This window comes from Lactuca serriola, chromosome 5, assembly GCF_051521515.1.
Source record: "Lactuca serriola cultivar US96UC23 chromosome 5, Lser_US96UC23_V15, whole genome shotgun sequence".
In the NCBI taxonomy this organism is placed as follows: domain Eukaryota; kingdom Viridiplantae; phylum Streptophyta; class Magnoliopsida; order Asterales; family Asteraceae; genus Lactuca; species Lactuca serriola.
Genome location: NC_136412.1, coordinates 333704919 through 333721297, shown reverse-complemented (window position 1 = coordinate 333721297; position 16379 = coordinate 333704919). Strand labels below are relative to the sequence as shown.

Here is a 16379-nt window from a genome sequence, read left to right as displayed (position 1 = left end):
GAAAAAAATAGGCATTTTATTAATCTTTTAGCTGTAGGTTGTGTATGAATGTGTACGACTGGAGATATGTGGAAAGATGGATATTAAAGCTGCAAAAATGGAGGCTAAACATCAGAGGAAATTAAGAATTATGGTACTTTGAAATCAAATATTGATTAACATTAAACTTTGATATTTGATTATTTAGGAGTTTTTTTAGTAAACTTTGATTGTTGATGTTTTTTGTATTTTAAGGTTAATGGTTGGTTTTGGAGTGTATATTTATTAATTTTTTTGATATTTAAATATCAATGTTTGTTTTGGGATTATATAATTTATTTGATGTTTTTTGGTATTTTTGTTTTAGATTGATAACAAAAAACAAAAAAATATGGTACGACATTAAATTTGCGAGGGTTCAGCAACGAACTAAAGAAAACCTGGTATCATACATTTGAGAGGGATCAATGACGAACTACAAAATCGAGTATCACTATAAAAATCCGGTAACATACATTTGCGACGGATCAGCAACGGAGTACAAAAGCAAATATGGAGATTTGAGACGGATCAACGACAAAATAATGTTATTAAGTTTGGTCGCTAAATGTCCTAAATAAGTGTAGTAAGTAACCATTTGCGATGGATAATCTGTCGCTAAATCGTCACAGAGAAAAATTAATCTATCGCAAAATCCCTAGCTGACACATTAGCCACACTTAAATTGGCTAAGGAGTCTGTTTGTTGATGATCCGTCGCAAACAATCATTACCAACAGAATAGCGACAGATTGGTCCGTCGCTGAAATCCTTGTTTCTAGTAGTGATATCACCATTGATATATTTTTTTATATCTTTTTTATATAAAATGTTGGATTGAGTTTGTTTGGATAAAGTTGTTAATGAGTATGAAAAATCTAAGGTTAGTTGATTGTATAGGTGAAAAAGAGAGAAATTAATATTTTAATAGATAGTTGGGTTGAGTTTGATTATAGATGGAGATAGTCTGATAGGCTAACTTGTATTCAATTGGGTGAAACATAGAGTGCAGTTTGGAGTTTGGAAAGGCTAACTTGTATTCAATTGGGTGAAACATAGAGTGCAGTTTGGAGTTTGGAAATTGTAACCGTAACTTGGTGTGCTTTTCCTGGTGTTTCTTGCCCTTCTTGTTGTTTAGGTAGTGGTTTTTTTTCATAAAAATTCATTGTTTCAAAAAAAAAAAAAAAACATAAAATGTAATATTAAATTAAAAATTATATTTAATTTTATTTATACATAAACCATAAATAAAAATCATGATTTTAATAGATGTTTTCTTATCTTATTATTTACACGGACCGGTTGTTATTTATTTCAAAATTATTTAGCCAATATTATTCGCAAGGCGCCGACGTATGAAGATTAGGGAATACGAAACAGTTCAGCCAATATTTGTAACTCATATTTTTTCTTTCTTCATCATCATTAGGTTTAAGGGTTTTCAACCAGTAATCGTCTTTGCTTCTTCCTCTCAAGGTTCTCGCAGTTTGTTGGTGAGCTCCGATTTCAATAGTTAGTTTTAACCTGATTACTTATGGTTTTACTATTACATGATCAAAGTTCACCGCCCTTTAAACACTCCATAAAAGGGTAAAACAGAAACGATTTTTATTTTGTCCTTTAAAGACTCTATAAGAAAAACTAACAATGATTGTTTATTATGGGTATTAGGGAGATGGGTGAGATGGAGAACAGTATTCTCTCCATATATGATGACGTCCTTCCTGCTCATACTTCAGGTTTTATTCATTCGTTAGACTTATGCTTAAACCCTTTTTGGTTTTGAGTAGCTATAATTTATCAAGATCATATATTCATAACAAACTGAAGGTCTGATTATTAAAACAATGTCACTTTATTCTGCGTTAACAATAATCTTTGATCAAGATTCCATCTTTTCTCGCATCAGCAAACCCACAATATATTATGATAGCCAGCTAGCCGCCACTTAGGGTATCCGTAATGCATCGAATTTTATTGAGTTTAATAGATTGTTACATAATATTCTAGTTTTCATACAATTTTATATTTTTTTCCCACAATGCATCGAATTCTATAAATATTTAATTAATGAAACCTTTATTTTAAATTTTATAAAAAGGTTACATTTTCCTATTGAAATTGAACTTCATATACAACCCATCATTTGTCTTCATTCAACTATGTCATTAAATTATAAAAAGGTACATAACATTTTTTCTCCATTCACAACAATTTGTGTTTTAAAATGTTGTATTATACAACTCTATAATGCATAAATTGTTGTGTATGGTAAAAAATATGTTATGTACGAATAACTTTCCATTAAAGAAAATCACTTAGTGAAAATATGTGTAAAAGTTTATAGAATATATTTTGATTTTCCACGAAAAGATATTGTGACGGTTATAATTGGTTGCGAAAAGAACGGGGGTTATAGTTTGTAACTCCTTTGAGTTTTCATGAATCCTAGTGTCTTTAAGTGCCTAACTTGAACAAAATGTTGTTTTCTTTTTCTTAATTTTAATCAGATTTACAAAGGGTTGATGAGAAGATCACTGCTAAGTGTGAGAAGTTTCTTCAAGACTACAAGCAGCGATTTTTGCAAACGGAAGCCTTATGTGAATCTCTGCAACAGCGAGAATTTGAAATAAAGAAAAAAGAACAGAAGCTTCTAAAGGACAAGAGAAAGTTAGAACTCAAGAAGAGAGCGGTATAGGGTGTTGTTTGCCATAAAGCTTGTTTCTTGCGTTTATCTTCCTTATATTTCAATATAGTTAATGATTTAATTCACTTCTAGAAAAGAATGTTGCAGAATACAAACTTTTGTTTATTTACTTGATCAACATTTTCTTGAATTCTTCTATGTAAACCGTTTTAGCGAGAAGTGTCGTACTGCAAACAATTGGTCAACGAATGTTACTCTTCGAGAAAAGCAGCAGAGGGTCTAAAGGTAATAACAAAAAAAAAACATAAGAGCATGTTTATAGGGATATCAGGAAATAATCAAATGTCATATATTGTTATATCTGCAGAGGGAAATAGACATGCTTCATAAAAGAAGAGCTGAATTGGAGGACAAACTCAAGGCTGAGAATTTTGAAGTTCTTCAAAGTGAGATCATGCAACTTGAAATGGCTATACAGGTTATAGAAGACGATGAGCGTGAGCCTATAGACCTTGAGGAAAAGTTGAAGAATTCACAGAGCAAGTTGATACAAAAGGATGAACAACTTCAAGAGCTGAAAGAACAACTTCAAGAGTTGAAAGATCGGGTAAACACTGTTTGTTTGGCAATACAGAGAAAAAATGATGAGATGCAAGACGCACGTCAAGAACTCATCCATGTAAGTATTGTTTCACATTAATCTTTTTTATGAAGAAAACAAAAATCTGAATCATTTTCTTCACAGGGATTGGAGATGTATCCCTATTGTTCGTACGTAGGAATCAAGAGAATGGGCGTTGTAGATTCGATGCCTTTCTATTTTGGGTGTCATTTAACCAAAAAAACAAGGAAGGAAACAACGAAGAATCCAACCAACTTATTGATTAAATGCAGGAAACTAGTTGAGGATCAAAACTGGCATCCCTTCAAAGCTGGATCGGATGAAAAGGTATGAATTTGCATTGATCTAATTTTTTTTTTATCATTTAAATCATGATAGATGTGTTGTAGAACATGATTGAGAAACACATGCATGCACGTTAATTGAGTAGGAGATTATTGATGAAGAAAATGAGGAGATGGTTAGGTTGAAGGCGGAGTGCAGTGAGGAACAGTATCATGCTGTTGTGACAGCGTTGAAGGAGAGAAATGAGTATGAAATAAATGGGACGCATCCTGTGCAAGAGCTATGGAACTACAAGGAAAAAAGGAAAGCGAGTTTGAAAGAAGGCATAGACTGCATCCTCGAAGCATGGAAGATTCATAAGCAGCAGTAGGAAATGTAGTAAATGTTGGATTGTTGGTTACCACTTTGAACTAACTTTTTGCATATATATATTCGGCATGTTTATGGTGCACACCATTATCTTGTAGATGATCATATGTGTTTGATAATTGTGTTTTGCATAAATATGCTTGGTTAAAGAAATTGCCCTTTTAATCTTGATTAGAAATTAAATAAGTTATTTATAATGTAAATACTAAATAGTGAGTGTGAGATATTTGAACAAGGAGTTGGAGCATTCAAAGTTGCTTTGTAGAAGTTTTTTCAAACATAAAAACTTTTAAAATTCTAAAAAACTATTGGATGAGTTATTATTTAATTTTTAAGTTTTTAACAAAGCTTTTTTTAAGAGTTCGTAAATTTAACCCTTTTTTTCCATAAGCATTTTCAATGATTGTTTGGATCCTATAGGTTTCAGCAAATGGCAAACAGTTAGCTTATACGAACAACAATAAAAATATTTTAATTCAAGCTAGAAAAGGCTCTGTTATTGCATAGATATAATAAGATTTTTTGTTTTAAGTTTTTTAATAAAAAAGTCTGTGGATGCTCTTGCACGTCATAATTTTAAGAAGAAAACACATTTTCACTTAATGAGTCTAACTTTGTACTTCGTAGTTTTCACTAATACAAATATTTTAATTCAAGTTATATTTTAAACATTCCGATGTTTTAATTCAAGTTATATAAGTTATATAGTATTAAACAATATTCCAAAAATGAGTTATATATTTTTAGGTCCGAATCCCATAATTTTCAATTTGAAATAATATGTTGTTCCTAAAAGATAATAATAACAAATGTAATAAATATAAAGGGCTACCGGCCTAACAGTATCAGGAGTCCACCAAAGGGTTACGGATTGGTATCCATCAGCCAAATGTTGAGGGTTCAAGTCCTGTTGTGAACAAAAATGTATAAATTTAGGAATAGTATAATGCATGTATGCATGTGTAAGCCGTTCTAAGAAAAACAATAATTGATAAGGTCATTTATGGGTATATACACAAAACACTAATCTTCGCATTTTAAGACTTGTTAGTATGCTTGTCCGGAGTCGTTCCCTGACCGTGCACACCAGCCTAGCTCCCACGGTCGTGGGGGTTCATGACGTTGAGGACGAAGAAAAACAACTTATCAAAACCTTTGGCATTTAGTCTTTTTTAATATTTTTTTACTATCATAAAATGGTTACAATGCATTCTCCTATAAATACAAACTATTTTACTACAATTATTTTTGTACCATTTCTTTCTACCTTTACTATACAAACCAAACAACTATCAAACTCTTACCAGGAACAATTTGAACAACCATCAAACTTCCAAATCAAACAACCTTGGGAGGAAAAGGAAGAAACCACTTACAGAACGATATATGATAAGATGTTTGGATCTTGGTGTCCGGTCACTCCATAAATAAAAAGATAAATCTTTTGATAATCTATTGGAAACCACTTACAAAACGATATGTTATAAGGTGTTTATCGGATCTTGATGAACTTTTGTCAAAATGGTGTCATATGAGGCCAAAAATAAACTGAGTTCAACTGCATTTACAAGGAACTTAAAACCTCACATCCAAATATGAGTAACGAATCGGAGATTTCTAATGCTAATCTTATTTATTATTTTTTTTCATGATTTAATAAAAAATTAGAATATTTCTAAAAATATCCATAATTTCGCAAATAGAGACTGACAAATCACTAAATGGTGTAAGAAATCACTAAGACCGGAGGGTGTGATCTCGACACCAACTTGGTAGCCTTGACGACAAACACCGCCCTAGGGCTTTTGGCTGCATCCTCCACGACATGTAGGTGTCGAGTCTCTCTCTCTCTCTCTCTCTCTCTCTCTCTCTCTCTCTCTCTCTCTCTCTCTCTCTCTCTCTCTCTCTCTCTCTCCAACATCAATGTCTATGGCAAGTACACACCAAGTTGATTTATAATTAAAAATGAAAAAAATTTAGGTATGCCGTATATTAATTTGTCGGGTGTTAGGATAATAAAAAATTTTGATGGCATCTTTTATTACAATTTGGATAACATGATTTTATCGTTTTTTACCCAATTTAATTATTTCTTTTAAATAAAAATTAATTAGATGATATTTGGCTTTTCAAAAAAAATAATAAAAAAACCTTAGTTTTATAGTTAATGAGTTAAATATAGAATTTAATCCATAGTTTTCAAAAAAAAAAAAAAAAAAAACCTTGGTTTTTATAGTTAATGAGTTAAATATAGAATTTAATCCATACGAAACGAAATCCAATCCGCTCTCGAATGTTATTATAAAGTTGGAGAATACGAAAAGTCACTCAAGCCATATACTCAAACACATCTAATTTTCTCCTTCATTCTCAGGTTTTCAACTGATACTTTTCTTCGGCTCTTCCTCTCAAGGGTTCTTGCAACTTGCATGTTGGTGAGTTACCATTTTTAATCTTTAATATTAATTAGGCGCTGCTTACTTATTATTATTACTACTTTTTAACTATTGCATGGCCATAGTTCCTCCTTTTCCCATTTCAAAAGGGGTAAAGTTCACTCCAAATGATCTTTATTTTTGACTTTCAGCGTTTTGAATAAGAACAAAAAGAAATCCGGAATTGTTGTTTGTGAATGTTAGGGTGGACTTGATGGAGAGCACCTACAATGAAAATATCAAATCCCTAAAAAGTATACACTCAAAATATGATGAGATTCTTCATGCTCATACTTCAGGTTTGATTCATTCGTCATTAGACTTAATTAATAGTTTAACCCTTTTTTTTTGTTTTTTAGAAGCTATATATGCTTTATCAAAACAAACCATGCATGCATACTGTAACAAGCGGAATATCTGAGTATCAAAAGAATACCAACTTATTTTGCATTATATAATTACTCTTTGATCAAGATCCTATGAGCTTGTCTCCAATGTACAAACACACCTCTAAGATGTGGGCTGGCTGCCGTTGAAAAGAAATACATTGTGATGATATTGCCATATTGGAAATGTGCTCAATGTGTGCAAAAGTTATAGATATATTTTGACTTACCAAATAAAAGATTGACCATATTGGTTGCATATAACGTCATTTATTTTTCAAAATTCCCCACTCTCATAAAATGCCTATCTAAAAAGTGTTGTTTTGTTTTTCTTAAATTTTGATTAGATATGAAAACGGTGATTGAGAATATAACTGAGGATTGCGAGAAGTTTCTTCAAGACTACAAACAGAGATTTCTGCAAACCGAAGCTTTAAGCAAATCTCTCCAACAGAGAGAAGATGAACTAAAGAAAAAAGAGCGGAAGCTTCTTAAGGGCAAGAGGAAGCTAGAGCTAAAGAAGAGAGTGCAGGGTTGTGTTTCCCATAAAGCTTGTTTCTTGTGTTTAAAGATTCCTTTTCTTTATCAACATTTTCTTGAATTCTCCCATGTTTACCATTTTAGCGAGAACAATTGTCGTCCTGCAAACATTTGGTCAACCAGTGTTACTCTTCGAGGAAAGTAGCAGAGGGTGTAAAGGTAATTACAAAAACACTGGACCATGTTTAATTATAAGAATGTCGGAAGATTAATTATTACACATAATGTCGTCATATATCGTTTTCTACAGAGGGAACTAGACATGCTTCATAAAAGAAGAACTGAACTGGAGGATCAACTTAAAGCCGAGAGTTTTGAAAGTCTACAATCTGAAATTATCCAACTTGAGATAGCTTTACAGGTTGTAGAAGACAATGACCAAATTGACCTTCAGGAAAAGTTAAAGAATTTACAGAGGGAGCTGATAGAGAAGGGAGAAAAACTTCAAGAGTTGAAAGATCAAGCAAAAGTTGTTGGTTTAGTAATACAGGGAAATAATGATGAGTTGCAAGACGCTCGTCAAGAGTTCATCGATGTAATTAAGTATCATTTCACTTTCACATAAATATTTTTCTATGAAGAATACAAATTTATAGCTAGCTGAAGAGGAACCCAGTTTTTATGAACGTCTCGACACTTGTCTTGACAGGGGTTGAAGACGTATCCTTGTTCTACCTACGACATAGACATCAAGACTATGGGCGAACTAGATTTGGCGCCTTTCTGTGATGGGTATCATTCTACTAAAAGAGCCAAGAAGAATACTCTGATGAATGCAATCGATTTCTGGTTGGAATGCAAGTATCTAGTTGAGGATCAAAACTGGCATCCTTTTACTATCATCACAGTTGGATCGGACATAAAGGTATGCAATATTCCGTTAATCGATTCCAGCCAACTAGCTATTACATATTTACATCATGTAAAGCATGAAATAGAACAGATGTGTATATCAGTATATGTTTTAGCAAATGATAAACACACGTGTTAATTAAATATATAGGAGATTATTGATGAAGAAGATGAGAAGATTGTTAGGTTGAAGGGGGAATGCAGTAAGGAACAATATCATGCTGTTGTGACAGCATTAAACGAGAGAAACCAGTACAACTCAGCTGATTGTATGCAAGAGATATGGAATTTCAAAGAGCAAAGGAAAGCGAGTTTGAAAGAATGTATAGACTACATTCTCAAAGAATGCATGGAAGATCCATAAGCAATGGAAAAACGTACTACAGGTTCGATATGCAGGTTCTTGACCATTTCAATCCAACTTTTTGCATATTTTGCATGTATGTGGCGCACAAAACGCTATTTTGTAGTAGTAATGACTATATGTGTATGTTCATTTAAAGCAATTGTCCGAAATTGAATATAGTAATACCAAATTGTAATGTATACTATTTAACATTAAAATTTAGATTACTTATACTTTAAATAAATATTTAAATATATCGTAACTTCCTTCTTTGAAACATGCATTCTGTATGAGCTCGACCCCCTTCTGTTTACAACTACTTGTTTTGCACGACATTCTTTGTTTGACGCCGAACGCCTTATAAATTCTGGCGTTTGAAAATGTTCAACTGTCTTCGCCCAATTTTCATGTGACATACCGTTAGGGGGGTTGTTTAATGCGCCTTGGATATCTGCAGGCCCCCCGATTTCCTTAAAATAAGAATGAGCTTTACTTTTTCGGTCTTTGTAAACTTTTGCAAGACTCGAATCAATGCTCCGCAACAATTGAACACGCTCCGGATCTATGTTAACCTTATCCAAATCAAATTTATTCTGCAAAACACAAAAAATTTAGTTAATTAAATAACAATCACAACTAAACTTAAAATTGTATCAAAGTTACCTTTAGATGTACAACTGCTGCGTTCCTTAAGGCAGGGGAAACATTTTCCCAACCAGATACATTGAAAGGGACATTGTTCCACAAATACCTTCCAATTTCATGTGTGAACCAATTACCACGCTTCACGACAAGGGAATATGTGATCTCCCTGTCGAAATCCAAATCTACGGGCTTTCCCTTATTTGCCCTTATCAACTTTCCCAACTCGATATTTTTTGACATACCCCTTCTTTTTTTTTTTTGGAAGCTCGGCTGAAAAAATACAATTAAAAATATTAGTCACGATAACTTATTATAAAATAATAAAAATAGTTAATAAATACATCATAATAAAACTCACCATCCTGTTCGTGCTGACCACGACCAAAGCCTTCTGGAGGTGGTGGATCCCCGGCTCCATCACCTCCATGTCCAAGCCCCATAACATCGGCCATCATGGCCAAGAGTATCGCCCAAGTAAACCTCATCTGCAGCCTGTAAATTACAAGATGTATAATATAGAAATACAATATGAATAAAAGTTAGTTACCCTGCGAAATTGTAAGATATACAATATAGACAAACAACATAAATAAAAGTTAGACAAACAATATGAATTAAAGGTACATTTCAAATAAAGTTTCTATTACAAAAAAAAATTGATTTTTTTAATCAGAATCTTCATCATATACTTCAATGTCTTCTTTATCTGTATCATAATCAGAATCGCCATCATCATAATCAGTCTCTTCATCGGAAACATTATCGATTCTACTCGTTGGCGGAGGTACTTCAGTCTCGTCTTCATCGTCATAATCAACATTGTTTTGAGCTACGTTAACATTGCTTTGAAAGTATTGTGAGAAGTCGATAAAAAGTCTAGCTCCAGATGAAGAGTTGTTTTGAACTATGTCAACATTTTCGGCCTCCACATTTTCGACATCTTGGACAGAGTCACTGTAAGCATTTTGGACACGAGCATTGTCAGATGGTAGATCCCAAATATTTCGATGATTAACATGCTCGACGACACAACGAGGGTTGTTGTTTTGGTTTCTTCGATGATTAACAGGCTCGTGGATGTAGAACACTTGTTTGGCTTGCGAAGCATATATGAGTTGATCATCTTGGTACGCTTGTTTTTCTGTGTCGATACTTATGAAATTATCATCAGGAATATCTCCCATATCGAACCACTTGCACCGAAATATTACAGTCGAATAATCATATGAATATTGCACCTCCATAATCTCTTCTAACTGACCATAATATTTCTCTCCATTCTCACCAACCACTAGAACCCTAGAGTTTTGCGTTTTGCGTTGTGCATCACGACTAAGTACCATAAACCTAACACCGTTGACTATGCACGCATTGTAAGTATAAATATCCATTTGTGAACCCAATGAAAGGGCTGACAACTCTTTGTGGAATTCAGGAGAGTTTTCTTTTTCCATTTGATAAACCTATTAAACATATGTTGATGTGTTATGTATTCTTGATTCGTTAAATTTATGAAAGATATTTGTTCGTTAATTATTATTACCTTTTCAAGAAACCGTTTGAGAAATTCGGTCTTTTCGTCACTTTCAGGATGTTCAGATTTGAATTTTCTATATTGATGAATATATATATATATATATATATATATATATATATATATATATATATATATATATATATATAATTGATGAATGGAAAAAAGTAACAATAAATAATGAAAGATAATTAAAAGTAAGAACACTTACTCGATGTATTGTCTGACTTCTTGACAACTATTCAATATAAACCATTATATATTACGTTTCTCCGTTATATCAAGATGTTTGATTTGCGTTGCGCTCGTCGGTCGACACTTGGACTCAAACATCCAAAACTTTGTTTTTTCAATGACAACGTCTTCGTTTCTTTCAAGGCGATTGACATCTCGAAAGTACATCGAACAAAATATCAAAGCTTCTTCAGCAATATAACCTTCAACTATACAACCTTCCGGCCTCGCCTTATTTCTGACATAGTTTTTTAGTTTTTTCATATACCTTTCAAACGGATACATCCATCTCATACATACCGGGCCTCCAACAATCGCCTCATCAGGTAAATGCAAAACTAAATGAATCATAATGTCGAAAAACGCTGGCGGATAAATCAACTCTAACTTGCACAAGATTCTAATAATGTCTTCTTTTGCTTTCCTCATATCCTCCACCTTTAGTGTTCTGGAGAAAATTTGCTTGAAAAATATACAAAGATCTACAATTGGTGTAGAAGTTTCTTTGTCCAATAACGCTCTAACTCCAATTGGTATCAAACGTTGCATAAGAATGTGATAGTCATGAGATTTCAACCCAATAATGTTAGTATCATTATCTACCACTTTCTTACTAATGTTAGATCCAAACCCATCAGGAAATTTAACATCTCTTATAAATTGACAAAAGATTTTGCGGTCAGGTTTCTTGAATGAGTAGCTTGCATGTGGTCTAGTGAACTTGTTACCCTTTTTTTGCAACCATTGATTACGCCGGATATTCAGATTTTTCAAGTCCTTACGTGCATTTGATGTGTCTTTACTCTTATCATTCATCATAGAAGTACCCAAAAGACTCTCACCCACATTTTTCTCGACATGCATCAAATCTATGTTGTGCTTCAGCTGCAGAGAAGACCAATACTCGAGCTCGAAAAATATGCTACGTTTCGACCATTTCAACTTGAATCCTTGCCGATCCATATTTTCTTTGAGAGTGTTAGGATGTTTACCTGGTTTACGAAGTATTAGACGACCTAGTTGCTCTTTTATGTCTTCATTAGTAAAGTGTCTCGGAGCGGGTCTTGTCTCTGGTTGCCCATTAAATTTCAAACTCATCCTTAATGGATCATCAGCATCTAAGAACCGACGATGACCGATATAAACGACTTTATTTACTGCACAGTACGACAGAGTGTCTTCATTGCAAGCGGGGCATGCTCTATACCCTTGTCTGCTCCAGCCCGATAAACTACTACGAGCTGGAAAGTCGTTTATTGTCCATAACAACATAGCTTTCATCGTGAAGAATGTGTTTGTCGCTGCGTCTTTAATGCGTACGCCTGATTGCCTTAAAAACTTAAGCTCTTCCACTAACGGCCTAAGGAAAACATCTATGTCCTTTCCAGGCGCTTTAGGTCCGGGAATCAACAAGGCCAACATGAATGATGACTCTTTCATACAAAGCCATGGTGGCAGATTGTAAGTGGTGAGTACAACCGGCCACGTACTATGCGAATTACACGTGTTACCAAATGGATTAAAGCCATCAGCTGCCAGCCCTAGTCGTACGTTGCGAGGTTCAATCGAGAAGTCAAGGTAATCTACATCAAATTTTTGCCAAGACTCTCCATCAACGGGATGACGCATCACACCATCTTATGATCTCCCAGTACTATGCCATATCATATTTTTGGAAGTGTACCGTGAACAATACAAATGGCGTAGTCTAAGGGCCACTGGAAAGTACCGTAACACCTTATGAGCCACTTTCTTACCCTTGGTGTTTTTATCAATCCACCGACTCTCTTTACAAACGGGACAAACTTGCAATGACTTGTGTTCCTTCCAGAAGAGAAAACAATCGTTTTTGCACACATGAATTGACTCGTACCCCAAACCTAACTTCTTCAGTTTCTTTTTTGCTAAATAATATGAACGGGGAACCTTGTTGTCTGGTGGAAATGCCGAATGCAACAACTCAAGGAGTTGATCAAATGAACTATCAGTCCATTTGTTGTTGACCTTCATATGCATCAGCTTTCCAAAAAAATCAAGGAATGAAAACGTACAACCAGGATATAACTTGGTTTCGACTGTCTCTAACAACTCTTCAAAATCATCATCGACACCATTACCCACTGTATTCGAGGTTCCTTCATCGAGGTTTATATCGTTTTCTCTCGACTCCCACATAACATCGTCAATAACATCAGCCATGTCGTTGCTTGGCAATACGACATCTATAAGTGGAGGGATTAAAGATTCACCGTGATATATCCATGTTTTGTATGATTGACTGAAACCATATATACGAACATGACGTCTCATTGCTTTCGGATTCATGAAGTAACGATTATCATATTTCTCACACGGACATCTGGTTTCACCTTTACAATCTAGGTGTAACATGGATCTCTCGACAAAAGTGTTGAGTCCTAGCTGGAACTTGGGAGATTGACGATGTGGATTAGTAGTCCAGCTTTTATCAATAGACATGATGCAACTAAAACATAATTTAGTGTTTAAGGTTCACTTTACGGGAAACAAAAATCAAATAGAGTATTCATAAAGTTGATGATTCAAAAAGTATTCCAACACGGGATAACCTAATTAAAGCTAAAGTACGTTGCTATTATTAACCTAATTAAAGCTAAAGTTGTAATGACCAACATTAAGTCACTAAAAGTATGTTATTTTCTAATTAATTTAATATTTTATTTTTTGTTATTAGTTTAATTTTTTAAAGTAATTTTATTTTATTTTAATATTAACATTAATTTGATTTTAAAACTACTTTAAGTTGATTTTACAATTAATTTATTATTTTTTTAATTTTTTTTTAAAATTAATTTAATTTTATTCTATAATTAAATTAAAATTACTAGAAGTACGTTGGTATTAACAACCTAATTAAAGCTAAAGTTGTAATGACCAACATTAAGTCACTAAAAGTATGTTGCTATTAAGTTGGTTTTATAATTGATTTAATTTGATTTTATAAAGGTAACTTAATTTGATTCTAAAGGTAAATTAATTTTATTTTCTAATTAATTTAATATATTTTTTTATTAGTTTATTTTTTTAAAGTAATTTTTCTTTTATTTTGATATTAACATTAAATTGATTTTAAAACTACTTTAAGTTGATTTTACAATTAATTAAAAAAGTAATTTTATTTTATTTTAATATTAACATTAATTTGATTCTAAAGGTAAATTAATTTTATTTTCTAATTAATTTAATATTTTAATTTTTTTTATTAGTTTAATTTTTTAAAGGAATTTTATTTTATTTTAATATTAACATTAACTTGATTTTAAAACTACTTTAAGTTGATTTTACAATTAATTAAAAAAGTAATTTTATTTTATTTTAATATTAACATAAATTTGATTCTAAAGGTAAATTAATTTTATTTTCTAATTAATTTTATATTTTAATTTTTGTTATTAGTTTAATTTTTTAAAGTAATTTGATTTTATTTTAATCTTAACATTAACTTGATTTTAAAACTACTTTAAGTTGATTTTACAATTAATTAAAAAAGTAATTTTATTTTATCTTAATATTAACATTAATTTGATTCTAAAGATAAATTAATTTTATTTTCTAATTAATTTAATATTTTATTTTTTGTTATCAGTTTAATTTTTTAAAGTAATTTTATTTTATTTTAATATTAACATTAACTTGATTTTAAAACTACTTTAAGTTGATTTTACAATCAATTTATTATTTTTTAATGTTTTTTTTAAATTAATTTAATTTTATTCTATAATTAAATTAAAATTACTAGAAGTACGTTGGTATTAATAACCTAATTAAAGCTAAAGTTGTAATGACCAACATTAAGTCACTAAAAGTATATTGTTATTAAGTTGGTTTTATAATTGATTTAATTTGATTTTATAAAGGTAAATGTATACATAAATTACAATTAAACCAATTTCATCCAATTAAAGCCAAACATTAAGTCACAAACAAAATTAAGCACTTTGAAACCATATACAATACATTACTAGAAGTAAGTTGCTATTAATAACCTAATTAAGCCAAATGTATACATCCAATTTGTATATTCCAATTTCATCCAATTTCATACAATTAAGCCAAATGTATACATCCAATTTCATACAATTTGCATATTCCAATTTCATCCACTTTACATATTCCAATTTAATCCAATTTCATACAATTAAGCAAATGTATACATCCAATTTCATCCAATTTCATACAAATTTATACATCTAAATTTCATTTTAAGGCAATGTGGTATAAACATAAATTACAATCCAACAAATGTATACATTCATGCCAAATTTCATTTTTAAACAAATGTAATCTAAACATAAATTACAAAACATACACAAAATGCATAATAAAATTCCCACAAATCTGAAAAAACACACAATCCAACAAAATGCATACAATCCAACAAAATGCACAACCACTTCATATCTCAAAATAATAACATCATCACTCAACAAAATTGAATATTACTCACAATTTATCATCTAAATGAACACCAAAACATAAAAATCATAAAAAAGAGGAGGAATTCGACCTTGATTGGGGGCAATTTCGGAATGTAGCTAAATATCGCCGGTTTTTGGGGCTGTGGCGGTCTTGGGGGAAGGAGGGGCTAGCACCGGTCCAACAAGCAATTCCTAGTCCACCAAGTTGGAAAAAATTCGCGAGATTGAAGAAAGACAGAGAAAAACAAGAGAAAGAAAGTGTAGAAAAAAATGGCAGAAAGGTAATCTGGAAAGGGATATATGTGTAAAGCATTAGCGGCGACGGGCAATGCGGCGAAGCTAGGACAATAGCGGCGACACTAGGGCAATAGCGGCGACAAGGGGAGGGAAAAGTCAGCGCGTCTTTTAGCTTTCCTCTACAGCTGTTGGATTGAAAAGAAATCGGATGGTTGGGGTTAAAATGACGCGGATCGCTGTAACAAAGAATTAGCGGCGACACCTAGCAATCGCGGCGACATGTAACGCGTCAATTACATGCCGCTGCTATTGCTAGGTGTCGCCGCTAAAGGCGTCGCCGGTAATGCCAAGGTTTCTTGTAGTAAGAACATTCACCACAAGTTTTCTAAAAGGCTTTGCACATCATTATATTATTGCAATCTAATGTTACTAATATTTACAAAAAAAATCAGTTTGAAATGTACTGTCTTGATTAAAGATGGCAAAAAAATCGTACGGATCAAGAGTTGAAAGATCGGGTAATTAAACTAATAAAAACGTAAATAAAAGGGTTTTGCTTCTTATTATTGGTTCATAATGATCAAGAGGAATACCAACGACTGATATTTATACAACACGTCTAAAACTAGATAACAGATAAGAAACATAGATAAAGATAACAACCATATGCCAGCTAGATAAACAACTAATAGATAAAAAGCTAAGTCGAATTCCTTCACTCCCCCTCATGTTGGACCGTAAAGATTACGAACGCCCAACTTGGCAAGCCGAAA

The 16379-nt window shown here is 32.4% G+C and overlaps 1 protein-coding gene across 1 annotated transcript; it reads right to left on the bottom strand.

Annotated features, from left to right (window-relative positions):
• Positions 1-10933: 10933 nt before the first annotated feature.
• LOC145051011 (uncharacterized) lies at positions 10934-13390 on the bottom strand. The gene is made up of 2 exons (XM_078999170.1): positions 12670-13390; positions 10934-12495 (listed from the first exon to the last, which is right to left on the bottom strand). The coding sequence occupies exons 1-2, from the start codon at positions 13388-13390 to the stop codon at positions 10934-10936; spliced, it is 2283 nt and encodes a 760-aa protein (XP_078855296.1).
• Positions 13391-16379: the final 2989 nt, after the last annotated feature.

Excerpts from the sequence above, each read along its gene's own strand:
- LOC145051011 (XM_078999170.1), bottom strand. The coding sequence starts at position 13,390 with ATGTCTATTGATAAAAGCTGGACTACTAATCCACATCGTCAATCTCCC. Across the intron at positions 12,496-12,669 it reads GATTGATAAAAACACCAAGG|ATTACCTTGACTTCTCGATT; the intron begins GTAAGAAAGTGG and ends AATTTGATGTAG.